This window comes from Myxocyprinus asiaticus, chromosome 33 (assembly GCF_019703515.2).
Source record: "Myxocyprinus asiaticus isolate MX2 ecotype Aquarium Trade chromosome 33, UBuf_Myxa_2, whole genome shotgun sequence".
Classification (NCBI taxonomy): domain Eukaryota; kingdom Metazoa; phylum Chordata; class Actinopteri; order Cypriniformes; family Catostomidae; genus Myxocyprinus; species Myxocyprinus asiaticus.
Genome location: NC_059376.1, coordinates 13831352 through 13845278, shown reverse-complemented (window position 1 = coordinate 13845278; position 13927 = coordinate 13831352). Strand labels below are relative to the sequence as shown.

General features: G+C 37.2%; 3 protein-coding genes across 3 annotated transcripts in view; all 3 read right to left on the bottom strand.

The window, feature by feature from the left end:
* Positions 1–4813, bottom strand: part of LOC127424585 (dematin-like) — a 32459-nt gene extending 27646 nt beyond the window's left edge. Inside the window, exon 1 of the mRNA XM_051669939.1 lies at positions 4563–4813. The gene's annotated coding sequence lies outside the window, so the exon portion shown is untranslated. The remainder of the gene's footprint in view (positions 1–4562) is intronic.
* A 208-nt stretch (positions 4814–5021) lies between these two features.
* On the bottom strand, positions 5022–9874 carry LOC127424552 (radial spoke head 14 homolog). The gene is made up of 7 exons (XM_051669898.1): positions 9842–9874; positions 9342–9566; positions 8717–8819; positions 7394–7512; positions 7050–7275; positions 6768–6904; positions 5022–5576 (listed from the first exon to the last, which is right to left on the bottom strand). The coding sequence occupies exons 2-7, from the start codon at positions 9538–9540 to the stop codon at positions 5338–5340; spliced, it is 1023 nt and encodes a 340-aa protein (XP_051525858.1). The 5' UTR covers positions 9541–9566; positions 9842–9874; the 3' UTR covers positions 5022–5337.
* A 63-nt stretch (positions 9875–9937) lies between these two features.
* LOC127424564 (dual specificity protein phosphatase 26-like) lies at positions 9938–12978 on the bottom strand. The gene is made up of 3 exons (XM_051669918.1): positions 12228–12978; positions 11082–11290; positions 9938–11003 (listed from the first exon to the last, which is right to left on the bottom strand). The coding sequence occupies exons 1-3, from the start codon at positions 12404–12406 to the stop codon at positions 10807–10809; spliced, it is 585 nt and encodes a 194-aa protein (XP_051525878.1). The 5' UTR covers positions 12407–12978; the 3' UTR covers positions 9938–10806.
* Between the last annotated feature and the right edge of the window lie 949 nt (positions 12979–13927).

Below are 13927 nucleotides of genomic sequence, written 5' to 3'. Positions count from 1 at the left end.
TTATCTATTATTTTTGTTTTATCATACTGCAGTTCAAATCGAAATCGCATTTTCCAAAAAAATCACAATATGACTTTTAGTTCAAATTGTGCAACCCTATTATCAAAGTACCATGGTATTACCCTTTAATACACAACACTGTACCACGCTACCGCCTCAGTATATAGAAAATAATTGCACAGATAAATGGACATTCATGAATCCATTATCAAATGTACACAAATTCCAACCCGATGTCATGACAAGTCATATAAATTCATACAAGTTAACTCAAATGTATGTAATTTGTACGAGTTCATTCGTTAAAGTTTGTAGGATTTGTAGACATGCAAATACCCGGATGTGTAATGCAGAAGTAAGCTAAAGTTCCGTGTGTCAGATGTTTTGTGCATGCTTATGAATTTTATGCCCAAACCCAAACCCCATTTCTAAACCTAACCATATAGAGTGAAGTCCGCAAGCATGATTTGAAGTGTAAAGAGTATGTTGTGTATGACGGAAGAAAGTAATTGTCACGTTTTAGAAGGAGACGAGGGAAAGTCACGTGATTGGCTGTTGTAAAACTCATACGACTGATGATTACATATGATTTAGCCATGATTTAGCCAACTTGTATGAATCCGTACAACTTCTTTGTGAAAGTGTGTTGCAAATACACATTCATGCATCTATTATCACATGTGTAAACAAGGCCTGGGAAGCTCAGAGAGTATTGACGCCGACTACCAACCCTGGAGTCGCGAGTTCGAATCCAGGGCGTGCTGAGTGACTCCAGCCGGGTCTCCTAAGCAACCAATATGGCCCGGTTGCTAGGGAGGGTAGAGTCACATGAGGTAACCTCCTCGCGGTCGCGATTAGTGGTTTTCGCTCTCAATGAGGCACGTGGTAAGTTGTGCGTGGATCGCAGAGAGTAGCATGAGCCTCCACATGCCGTGAGTCTCCGCGGTGTCATACACAACGAGCCACGTGATAAGATGTGCGGATTGACGGTCTCAGAAGCGGAGCCAACTGAGACTTGTCTTTCGCCACCCGGATTGAGGAGAGTAACCGCGCCACCACGAGAACCTACTAAGTAGTGGGAATTGGGTATGCCAAATTGGGAGAAAAGGGGATTTAAACAAACAAAAAACAAAAAAACTGACAAATGAAACAGAAAGCACTCCCAAATGCTTAATAATCAATAACCTATATAAAATATTTATTATATGTATCCTCTCTGAGACATCAGCTCTTTTTGCCTCTGTGTTTTACCCTCTAAAACATTCTTTCTACCTCTAGCATTCAATTATCTGCTCAGGCTCTCTCTCTCTCTACACTTTGGGTTTCCTCCAGATATCATTTTCTCTCTGGAGCCCTCCACTCCCATTCCATCTGTTTCACCTAAACACAGGTGTTTGCCACCATTCCTATACTTACAACATGAAGGAATATCCTCCCTCTTCTTCAGAGACTTTCAAACCTCTGAGGTCCATTTCATTATACCAGGATTAAAGCCTGACACTTTTTAAAACCATCAAAAATGTTATGAGTTAAATCTAGTAGCCAATAACCCAGTTGATCATGTCTGTACACAATGAATGGTCATCATTATTGAATACTGTTATATTGTCCACTAAAAAACATATATCATCTATGCAACATTTTGCATTCCCACTCTGTCAGTATTTGTTATCCTGTTATACCTCCCCAATCTCCCCCTCTCCGTCTCTCCCATTCTTATCCATTCATCCTTGTATGGGTCTATCAGATTGCAAAGGGTTCGGTCACATTTTAATTAAAATCCTATAGAAGGACCCTATATAATCCCTCACTGGTTAAGAAGCTTGCCAAAGAGGCATCACAAAAGACTCAAACATAAATTTTTGCTTTATTCTTTCTTTAAACTGTATTCTAATCCATCCGGTAAATGAATTTGTCAGGTAGGCTCTTGTCTCTTCAAACAAATCTTAATCTAACACCGAATGCTGCTTACATTAAACACTCTATTTACCCAATATCTTAACTTCACATTATAAAGAACAAATAAATCACATTGTATAAAAGCAAAGCAAAGAAAATTAGTATCTGAAAATAATAGGTGATACTCTAGTCATGTCAACCTGTCGCCGTGCACTGCGGTGGTCCTGGTTTTAAGGGAGGGGGGATGTGATGTTTGCACGTTTGATCATGCTGAGTTTAAGTGAGATGTCTTAATGCTTGATGTAATATATACTTGCATCCTGACACAGCCTACATTGTACATAATAAGCAATAAGCCTATTGTCTCTGATTGATAGTCAGGATTTCAGAGACTTCTTTAATAAGCAGTAAGAAGCTGGCTGACGAGTCATCACACAACAGATGGAAGGTTTTGAGCAAGCAGATGGCCTGCTACATGTGGTCAATTGATGCACAGTTCTCAATCATATTACCCACATACCTTCATCCACTCAAAGACATTGTTGTTATGTATATTACATAATATGGCCCTGCTTAAAGAGATAGCAAAAAAATATGTGTCTGATATGGGGCAATTGTATTTTATAGATTTTCCAGTGAAATGCTCAAGCAGGTGTCTGCTTGGAAGAGCTCAAGCCAGACTTTGAGTAGAAGTTGATATTAAGGTACACTGGTTACTTGGTCAAGAAACCTGCCTTACATGACAAAGAGGGTTTCTATAATTACACATCAACAACTGATAATAAGAGCTCTTGTGATTTCAGAATGTCACAAAATAAAATTGAACCTACTAGTTAGGCATAAAATTGTTGTTGCGATTTCGCCTCCATCCCCACTGTTTTTATAATTTTCTATCCCTGTAAACGTGCTGGATGGACATTTTTGACCATTGCGCCACGTCCTGACACAGAAGCTATTTATTTATGGTATTTATATTTTATTTACAGGAATAAAAGTTAATGGAATATTCTGGGTTCAATACAAGTTAAGCTCAATCGACAGCATTTGTGGCATAATTTTGATTACCAAAAAAATTTATTTCAACTTGTCCCTCTTTTTCTTTAAAAAAAAAAAAAAATAGAAATCTTGGGGCCTGGGTAGCTCAGCAAGTAAAGACGCCGACTGCCACACCTGGAGTCGCAAGTTCAAATCCAGGGCATGCTGAGTGACTCCAGCCAGGTCTCCTCAGCAACCAAATTGGCCCGGTTCCTAGGGTGGGTAGAGTCACGTTGGGTTAACCTCCTCTTGGTCGCTATAATGTGGTTCTCGCTCTCGGAGGGGCATGTGGTGAGTTGTGCGTGGATTCCGCAGAGAATAGCGTGAAGCCTCCACACGCGCTACGTCTCCGCGGTAACGCGCACAACAAGCCACGTGATAAAACGCGCAGATTGACGGTGTCAGATGCAGAGGCAAATTAGATTTGTCCTTCACCACATGGATTGAGGTGAGTCACTATACCACCACAAGGACTTATTGAGAATTGGGCATTCCAAATTGAGGAAAAAAAAATATCTTGGTTTCAGTGAGGCACTTACAATGGAAGTGAATGGGGCCAATTTGTAACTGTTAAAATAATTACTGTTTCAGAATTATAGCCACAAGACATTAACAATATGAGTGTTAACATGATTTTTGTGTGATCAAATCGCTTGCTGACCTTTTCTGTGTAAAGATATATACAATTTTACAACTTTGTTGCCATGACAACGTACTGTATCAGTAAACCCTGTAATCTGACGTTTTAAACGATTTTCCAGCTCAAATAATTCACCAGTTTTAACATAAGAATTAATGTAAGTGATTTTATAAAGTTACAAACGTCACATTTCTACCTTTAAACCTTCTAAAAATTGGCCCCATTCACTTCCATTGTAAATGCCTCACTGTAATCTCGATTTTTATTATTATTTTTTTTTTAAGAAAAGCAGGGCTAATTCTATATACAGTATATATACATACATAGTGATAATCAGCATTATGACTCAAATGCTGTCGACTGAGCTTAACTTGTTTTGAACTCGGAAAACTGACATCATCTGTTTAAAACGCGTCTCGAGACACCTGCGCCTTGTTCTGTTCGTTGCGTTTTGGTTTTTAGCGCAAGAACGCGTTCGGTCTGAACGGCCCTCAGGATTTTTACTGTTGACTGAACACATATTAAAACAAGTAACGGTACGCAAATATACTTCCTGAGCGTGTTTCCAAAGAGCAGGTGTTGAGCTGGTCGAGAATATTCCCTCAGCTGTTTCTAACCGCGCCAGCATCATGCACCTGTCGCCTCATGTTATGTAAAAGCATCGCATCATCCGCTGCCATAATCTCGCCGACTACATCAATCCCGGGGCGATTTGTGATTTTAGTAAGACGAAGGGCCAAACACAACACGTTATGTCATGGGGTGTAATTCCTCTGATTACTTTTATATCACTGTTCGATTTAGATAGCAACACAAGTATTATATTTTTATAGACGTTTTACTGGCAGACCAACGTTACATGCGCTCGCGACAACGCGCTCGTGGCAGCGCCGCGTTTTAATCCCGGAGCATGTCCAGCGCTGGGCAAAATTTATTTCGCACACTTTTATTGGTTAAAATAGACACCACATGTAAATTATGAATTTACCTATATCTCACCAAAAGATGTGATCCCTTCAGCAGAATATACAGCCTCCTCTTGTAATCTTGTAATATAATCCTTCCGTTTAATCCACACAAACAAACGCGACTTTATAGAATGGGGCTGGCAAACCGAATTCAGCGCGTCCTCAGTATTTGGACGAAGTGGTTGCCAACAAGCAGCAGCAACAAATATTTATCTGTCCTGACGCCGCATGTCGTGTGACAGATAGCACAGACGTGCTCGCGCTGCCGTTGACCGCTGGTTCAATCCATTCGTCGCACCGAGGGGTATTTCGAAAACATGACACTGCACAATTCCACCTCCACACCGTGATTAAAACACACACCATGAAGAATAGCAAATGTGTTCACGTTCAAGCTATTTTTAATTCAAATGTATTTTCTAAAACCAAAACCAAAACCAAAAAAAATAAAAATTAATAAATAAAAAAACACATTCTGGTTTAACGCAGGTTTATTATATAGAGGGACTGTAGGTACAGTTGCTATGCAGCATTTCTACTGTAAAAAGTGTTGCATTTTTTCTGTGACAAACGTAAGATGTAAACAGCCTATAATGTTTGTTTATTTTATTTTGTATTGATCTTGGATAACATTTTTGTTTACTATATAAAAAGCAAAATTGTTCTATCAACTTTATATTCATTGTATTTTCTCAAATAAGTTAGATTTGGTTCATTTTAGAAGCATTTATATCCATTAAGCAGGTTTGAGGATTGTCTCAGTATTTGACTTGTGTAAGAAGAATTCTCTTTCCCTCATGGTTTCCATGAGATGACTTCAATGGCTGTGGAGGCAGCCCTCTGGATGATGGAGTCAGTGTGTTGAAGTCTGGTTTTCAGGAGAGGCACATGCTCCAGTAACTCTGCTCTGGCTCTAGGAACCTCTGCCAGGACTGTAAGGGCACGGAGGGCATTGGCACACACGGCTGTATTCTCACTCACCACCAGCTGCAGCAGAGGGGTGATGGCACCTGCTTTCAGTGCCTCATACTTACCTGGGAACAGACAGACACTGAGATGTATGGTGGGTCCAAAATGTATTAGGACACTTAAGCCACACTTAAATATGCATGAATATATCTGCATTATATAACCAAATATCAAACCAAGTGGCATTTATTTTGAAGAAAAATAGCACAAGCACTGTTTTCAAAAAGTTTTTTTTAGGTTTCAAATGTTAAAACAATACATATTTTATATATTCAAAATGAAGACAAAATATGTTGATATTTTGTTATATATATATATATATATACACTCCAAAAAAAAAAAAAAAACGATATTAAGATTTACTAAATTTCAATTGCATAACAAAATTCCATCAAACTGAAATGCCTAATGTTTTATAAAATAAAAACCTTAAATATTTTATGTTTTATTAATACAATTTTTCTAAACATAACACAATTCAGTTTGATGTAATTTTGTTATGAAGTTTAAATGCGTAAATCTTAAAAATAGGCTACAATATATTTTGAGTGTAATGCAATGAAGTTCATGCATTTGAGTGTGATTTAAGTGTTAATTTAAAGTAATAGTTCACCCAAAAATGAACATTCTCTCATCATTTACTCACTCTCATGTCATCCCGGATGTGTATGACTTTCTTTCTTCTGCTGAGAAACAGATCAATATTTAAGTACTTTTTTTACTATAAAAAAAGATTTATGGTAAAAAAATACTTAAATATTGATCTGTTTCTCACCCACACTTATATCAGTTCAGAAGACGTGGATTTAAACACTGGAGTCGTATGGATTACTTTTATACTGCCTTTATGTGCTTTTTGGCGCTTCAAAGTTTTGGTCACCATTCACTTGCATTGTATGGACCTAGAGAACTGAGATATTCTTAAAAAAATCTTTGTTTGTGTTCTGCGGAAAAAAAAAAATACACGTGAGATGGCATGAGGGTGAGTAAATGATGAGATCATTTTCATTTTTGGGTGAACTATCCCTATAAGTGTCCAAATATTGTTTTAATGTTGTACCGCACTATAACAGGTGTCAGTTTTTCTAATTTAATAATATTTGCCATTAGCTGATTTAAAAATGTCTAAAGTCAAAGTTGAAACATGCATATACCCCATATTTTGTTAGAGTTAGGGTAATGAGATTGAGATTACTTCTATCCATGGCCATTATTCAGGATGACCCTGACCCCCCCCGATTCAATTTAGTGCTGACCCTTTGTGATAACGGCTGTGTTCATAATGGTTCCTGCAGCATTAGCAATGACCCCTTGGTCATCATCCGACAGCAGCTTAACCAACATGGGTAGAAGATCCTCCTCACACACCTTCATCTTGCCATTTGCAGGCACACTGAGAGAACAGTACAATTCAACTTCTTATTATGACAGACTTTGATGAGAGAATGCCTTTTCAACTTTTTTTCCTCACATAACTCTCAATCGATTGTCTTTTACAATTAATTGGTGAATTTAACTAATTGGTGACTGTTGCCTACCTGATTCCTACCAAGGCAGATGTCGCTTCCCGGCGGATGTTGGGGGAGGGATGAGAGAGCTGATCTCTCAGGACAGAAATGGCATCACTCTCCAGTGCAGGCATGGCATTCACCCTCACACAGCAGCTTAATGTGGAGAGAATTAAAGCACGGATGTTCGCTTCTTCAACTGGGATTTTCAGCACCAATTTGGGCACCAGCCCCATTGATACCATAAATACTGCTCCTGTGGATGAAATAAAAGAGGGTGAGAGAGAGAGAGAAAAAAACATATTTTTCAGGTATTTACCCCTGTCCCTGTACATTCTGACCTTGTAAGTAGATCTATCAGACAAACGCGTCACCTGAGGGAAATTCAGCTATCCTGTTGAGTGCTTGGTGCACGTTTTTACGACAGGTGTCCACAGGGTCCTCCAAAAGGTTTGCAAGAGGACCAATCACGTCATATTTTAAAAAGGCCTCCCTGTTTGAAAACAAAAATAGAAATTAAGTGAATAATATTTAAAAACTTCATTGTCCTTGACTTTACTATCTAATTAGAAGATTTTAAAGGTGATCTCAAGTAATTTTTTGCGCAATTGATGCAACATCGTTTAAAAGTTTTCAGTTAGCCTACCGATGCCATTGTAGAAATCCACTATTCACAGTCAGGCATTGTTAATTTGTACCATGATTGAAAGTGACAGGAAAACAGGGGGGTTACCGAAACAAACTCTTAAGATGTCGGGCCCCAATGAGGTGACCCTCTCCATGTAAAGTAAAACAGGATTTATTAGGCCACAGATAAAAGTCTTCATCTCATGTGAGTGCACATGTTTTTAAAGATATTTTACAGAAGTATTAGTCATTCCTTAATGTTTAAAACTTTTCGTAATGAGGGGAAAATACTGACCACACCTTTAAGGTTTCACTTTGCAACAAATGCACAAAAATGAAAGCTTCAGTAGCCTTGCATAAAATTGAAATAGAGTCATTTACATGAACTATGTGGAGCCAAGCACTTTCATATGGCATTGTTGAGTTACTCCACCGAACAACAAACAAGAGCTCTAACTGGATGTACATTTAAAGGTGCAGTCAGTAATTTTCTCATTAAAAAAAGATTTCCCCTTAATGAAATGAATTTTAATTTTGAAACATATGTGTAAAATCATGAGCACTAACATAAAATGGGGACCCTAGTCATATAAGTAACCTTATAAAAGCTGGTTTATTCTACATGGAAAGGGTTCCCTCATGGGGGCTGCCATATTGAAATCACATGACCAGCCTAAAACAACTTTCTTACTCTCAGCAACCACCCTGTAATTGGACACTTTCACTCCTGGATTAAATTATTCATGGCTGACTGTGAATAGTGTATTTCTACACTGGCATTTATAAGTGCAAAATACTGATTTTGAATGGTGCTGCATCCACTCCACTAAGTGTCACTGAAAGTCCAAAATTACACAAACAAAAAAGATATTGAGTGCACCTTTAATGGTCAAAGCAGCTAAAAAAAAACCTTCAGGGATCATTAAAGTATATCTCTAAAAAAAATTATTTTCAGTTAATTTCTGTGCAGTGGTCATTCACACAAAAACTTACATAAAATTTTAGGGTCAAATTGTCTTGTGATCTTACAACAAGAGCAACCAAAGCCCTCAGATTTTTACATCACTCACCTTCCCAGGCTGTGTGCAGCAAGCACATAAAGCACTTCAGCCGTCTTTACTCGTACTAAGCCATCTTCATCTTGTAGCAATGATTTAAGACTTTCCATGCACCCTATGAGGCAAGACAGCAATGTTATGACAAAAGTGTGTGTAGGGACACATAAAGGCATTTTTTTTTAAATTATTTATTTATTTATTTATTAAGAAGTGGGGCATATGTAGACATTTCTAGATATAATGATTGCTAATTTTCTATGCCCCTAAATATAATAGTAAGCAGGGTCAGAAATGAACGTTCCCATTAAATGGCAATATTTGCCCACTGGGTTGGATTTCCAGGGGCATCCCGCCCCCCCTTTATGAGGGCATGTGTTTTCTAGTCATATAATTTTATGTTAAATACTTCAATTAAATCAATGTGTGTAATTGTATATTATATTTTATGCAATCATATGTACACTTAGAACTAGAATATAATATTGTTAAATGAGATGTCACAAATAAAGCACCAAGGAATTCATTCCAGAAGCATTTTTGGCCCACACATTTTTAATTTGGCTGGCATTATTTGCCCCGAGCCAATGTCAATTCTTGACCCTGATAAGCATACTAAATTTTTTAGGATGAAATTTACCATTGAAAATGGCATCATATGCCATCTCGGGATCATGGACGAGCTCACAGAGTGCAGCGAGCGCCCTCTGGCGGGTGACCAGCTCATCGTCCTGCAGCTCTCTGCTCAGTTTTGGAAGAGCCCAGCTGCCGTAAGCGACCGGCGCCTGAGTCGAGTCAATATGCGGCGGGGGTTGTTCTGAAGTCTGCGGTCTTGACATCTCCTCCGACAGGGTGCTTTAAATGACTAAATGTTATTCGATTAAATGCATATAATATATATATATATATATATATATATATATATATATATATATATATATATATATATATATATATATATATAACAGGCTCCTTCAGGTAAAAATACGGCTCATTTTGCGACTAACTCCTAAGTTTAGTATTTGTAATATTCAGCATGTCATTTTGTATTCAAAATGTAAAAAGCAGATTCCTACTACTTTTGCAGAAATGTTCAAAACCAGCATTTTTGAACAAAAACATTATTAAACACAATATTACCCTATTCCGAGGTTTGTAACAGCCGCTCCTCTATTTTTTCGGATTTGTTTAGGTTGCTATGGTAATTACGCGTTTAACGCAACGCTATAACGTAAATTCCGTAATACCTTCAACAGCAAGAGCGATCAGACCTTTTTGTGGATCAGACACGTGCGCATAAGTTTTACTGACAAAGAACTTGCTTCTTAGTTTTTGCTCATTTCAACTTTATTACCTTTATTTTAAAGGAATAAAACCATTCAAAAATATAAACGTGGAAATTTCAATCGATCAAGCTTCACAGTTACTGCGGTAACAAAGTTAAAGGAATAGTTAACCCAAAAATGAAAATTATCTAATCATTTACTCACCATTATGCCATCCAAGATGTGTATGACTTTCTTTCTTCTGAACAACACACACACAAATATTTTTAGAAGAATTATTATTATTTTTAAAAACATTTTGTTTTTTAGCTCTGTAGGTCCACACAATGCAAGTGAATTGTGACCAAAATTTTGAAGCCCCAAAAAGAATATAAAAGCCACATAAAAGTAACCCATAAGACTCTAGTGGTTAAATCCATATCTTCAGAAGCAATATGATAGGATAGGTGTGGGTAAAAAACAAATCAATATTGAAGTCATTTTTCACTATAAATCCCCACTTTCACTTTCACTTCCACATTCTTCTTCTTTTGTTTTTTGACGATTCACATTCTTCGTGCATATCGCCAACTACTGGTCAATGGTGGAAATTTATAGGCCTACAGAGCTGAGATATTCTTCTAAAAATCTTACACATCTGGGATGGCATGAGAGTGAGTAAATGATGAGAGAATTTTTATCTTTGGGTGAACTATCCCTTTAAACGCCATCATCTGTACCTCTCTTCTCATATATCAGCTGAACTTTGCATGATTGTATAAACAACCTATATGCCAGAAAACAACATTTTCAGTTAGAATGTACATGGCTGTAGTCTTTCTAGTTTCGGCAGCCGTATAGCTTGATGTGAAGGTCAATAAGTTGTCTGAGGAAGCCTCGGTTGGGTATGATGCCTCTTCCCTCTTTTACTGTGTTAATGGCCTCCACCAGGGTCATGTTGTGTTTCAGCATCAGATATGCCAAAACTATAGTTGCTGATCGACTCACTCCAACATGACAGTGCACCAGGATTTTGCCTTTGGTTAAAAGATACTAGAGTTTAGTGACTCTCAATGAAGCAGTACTAATAATGATTTGCATGTATAACAACTTACCTCCCCCTTTCAGTGCTGTATGTATGAACTGTGCTCCAATGTTAAAGTTGGCACTCATGTCAAACGTGGGTGAATCGTGGGCCTCTATACCCAAGTATGTGATGCCCATGCCCTCATAGATCTCGCTGCCACGTCTGGAGCTGTGGGCACAGTTGAGGACATGGGAGAAGTGACACCTTCTCAGCTCTGCACAATTTTCAGCTATATTCCTAACAAACGCAACACATTGCATTATTATTGCATTATACTGCAAACATACAAGTTATAAAGATTTGTTTTGTTTTCCGTAGCAGAACACTAACATCTCGATGGTGTTGCGAATATTTCCATTATGCTTAGTAGATTAATAATTCATAGAATTGACTATCATTTCCAATTTGCCTCTAAGTGTTGTGTTCATTTCTGTTCAATTAATTTAGAACAGTAAGTTGACCACACATAAGAATGGCTGGATCTAAGGAGGAGCTGGGGGTGGGGGTGCAGGATATGAATAATATCTGCAATTACATTTTCACTAGTTAAAAAGCTAATTATTGATATCAGTAAGTACATTTGCACTAGTAAAATGGTTCATACTTGATGCAATTACAGATATCTATAATTTCCTACTAGTTAAAATTCCAATTTCACATATCAGCTGATATAATATTTGATATCAGTAATTATATTGATACTAGAACAAATATCCATTTATTAACAGTTAAATCACAGCTAGTGAAAATGCTAATTTTTATATCTGTAAATGTATATCAACATGTTAGATTTGGTATTTCAGATATCAATAAATGTAATAGTAATTAGAGATATCTTAAAAGGCTTTCAAGATTTAGTTACTTTTCAAGATTTAGTTACTTTTATTGTAACTAGTAAGATTACTAATTACAATAACATAACAGATACCTGAAATTAACATGGCTCTCCACAGTCAACATAATAGATTAACATTCCCTCTTGTGTTCAAAACATGTAATACATCATACACATTTGCAGACAGATATTATCTACATAATTCAAGACTTTACTGTCACTCTTTCTTGTACTGTATACTTCTCCTTTCTTGTTTCTTTGCACTTTAATATAAGCCATAGAGACGAAGCAGTTGGAGACACAGAACAACTTTGAACAAAAGAAGGAAGGTCCACTCACATGTCGCCAATGTATAGATTGGGCCAGACTTCATTTGCGGGACTGTTGATGGCTTTCCCAGTGAACAGAAGACGTTCAATTTCCATCACCGCTAAACCCGGAGAGGTGAAATCGATCTCCCTTTGAGCTGAACGTGAGCTGTCGCCTCGCCACTCTGAATATTTCGACCTGAGAGACATTTTAGTAAATGTAGGTTCAGTGTCCACTAATTTGGGAATACAAGGCAAATGAAGTTGCTTCAATTGGTTTAAGAGCACAACAAAATATCAGGTCCGTAAACGAATGGAAAAGCTTATGCTATCAGTCTGGTCACTTTAAAGTTATTTTAACTGACTATTCATGGCACTCATAGTCTGCTGGAATAAATACTGTGTTGTGGATTCCAGTGGAGAGGTTATTTTAAGACTATGGGAGCTGGATATCCTTCAATAACTAAGTTGGGCCTGCGCATTCACACCAGATCATTTACACAAGCAATGTAACATATCTGCTCTATGATTTAGTGCAAGTTCAGTTGTTTTAATCCTGATAATTTTCAAAAATGTCTTTATAGCACATAATAAAAATATGACACACAGAACACCTTAAATAGATACAGGAAAAGTATAACTATAAATTAAAACACAGCAGTAAATACATCGAGAATATGTTATTCTACAGTCATTTCCTGCATCCAATATTAAACCATATGGAATGATGACAATTAGAATATAAAATAAATCTGTCCATTCAAACTCACTTATTTTCAATTGCAAAGTCAGCATCTAAAGTGAAGTACCAGCTTTCACAGTTTGAGATAAATAGCATGTTAGGCATGACAGGCTAATTTATATGGCCTCTAACTGCTCAGACAACACTAACCAGTGATGTTGTATATTGTACAGATCAAAGAAAATAGGGCCTTTCCTAGGGTCTGTTCAGTGTTGGGCAAGCTCATCAGAAAATTAGTAAAGGTTTCAACTACTCTAAAGAAAGAAAGAGCTAAACCAAAACTGATAAGCTGAAAACTACTAGAGAAAGACAAGTCAACTACAAGCAACATGACTAAAGTAGCTTGCTTCTTTTAAGCTACTACATATTATTTATAAATATAAAATACTAAAAATAATCAGCTGCAATTTGATCTAATGATTATTTATTAGAAAACAAAAACATTGAGGAGGAAAAAAAGAGGCTCATTGTGGTGGTATTGGATCTTGGTACTGAATTACTGGTATATTCTTACTACACTATATTTTCATTATACTACAAGGTAAATGTACAAAGAATACCACACTACTTCCACAGTACATGTAGTGTCAAGACATGGTATCATGCTACTTTTTCATGTACTGTTTTGATACTCAAGATGGAGTACTTTAAAAGCATCACATGCAGTGGCTGAGTTTAATAAAGACTTTCTTTATTTCCAAAATGAAAATTCTCTCATCATTTACTCGCTCTCATGCCATCCCAGATTTGTATGACTTTCTTTCTTCTGCTGAACACAATGAAGATTTTGAGAAGAATATTTCAGCTCTGTAGGTCCATTCAATACAAGTGAATGGGGATCAGACATTTGAAGCTCTGGTTTTGGCAGCGATCAGACCAAAATATGACTCCTTTTTCACTGTACAGCTTGCCATAGCAGTCTCTAGGCACGATCATGATTTCAAGCTTGAATACATTTCCTAGTGCTTGACGCATGCGCAGAGCACTAG

Excerpts from the sequence above, each read along its gene's own strand:
- LOC127424552 (XM_051669898.1), bottom strand. The coding sequence starts at position 9,540 with ATGTCAAGACCGCAGACTTCAGAACAACCCCCGCCGCATATTGACTCG. Across the intron at positions 8,820-9,341 it reads ATATGATGCCATTTTCAATG|GGTGCATGGAAAGTCTTAAA; the intron begins GTAAATTTCATC and ends CTTGCCTCATAG. Across the intron at positions 7,276-7,393 it reads GATAGCTGAATTTCCCTCAG|GAGCAGTATTTATGGTATCA; the intron begins GTGACGCGTTTG and ends TTTCATCCACAG.
- LOC127424564 (XM_051669918.1), bottom strand. The coding sequence starts at position 12,406 with ATGTCTCTCAGGTCGAAATATTCAGAGTGGCGAGGCGACAGCTCACGT. Across the intron at positions 11,291-12,227 it reads AATCTATACATTGGCGACAT|GAATATAGCTGAAAATTGTG; the intron begins GTGAGTGGACCT and ends TGCGTTTGTTAG. Across the intron at positions 11,004-11,081 it reads TACAGCACTGAAAGGGGGAG|GCAAAATCCTGGTGCACTGT; the intron begins GTAAGTTGTTAT and ends TTTTAACCAAAG.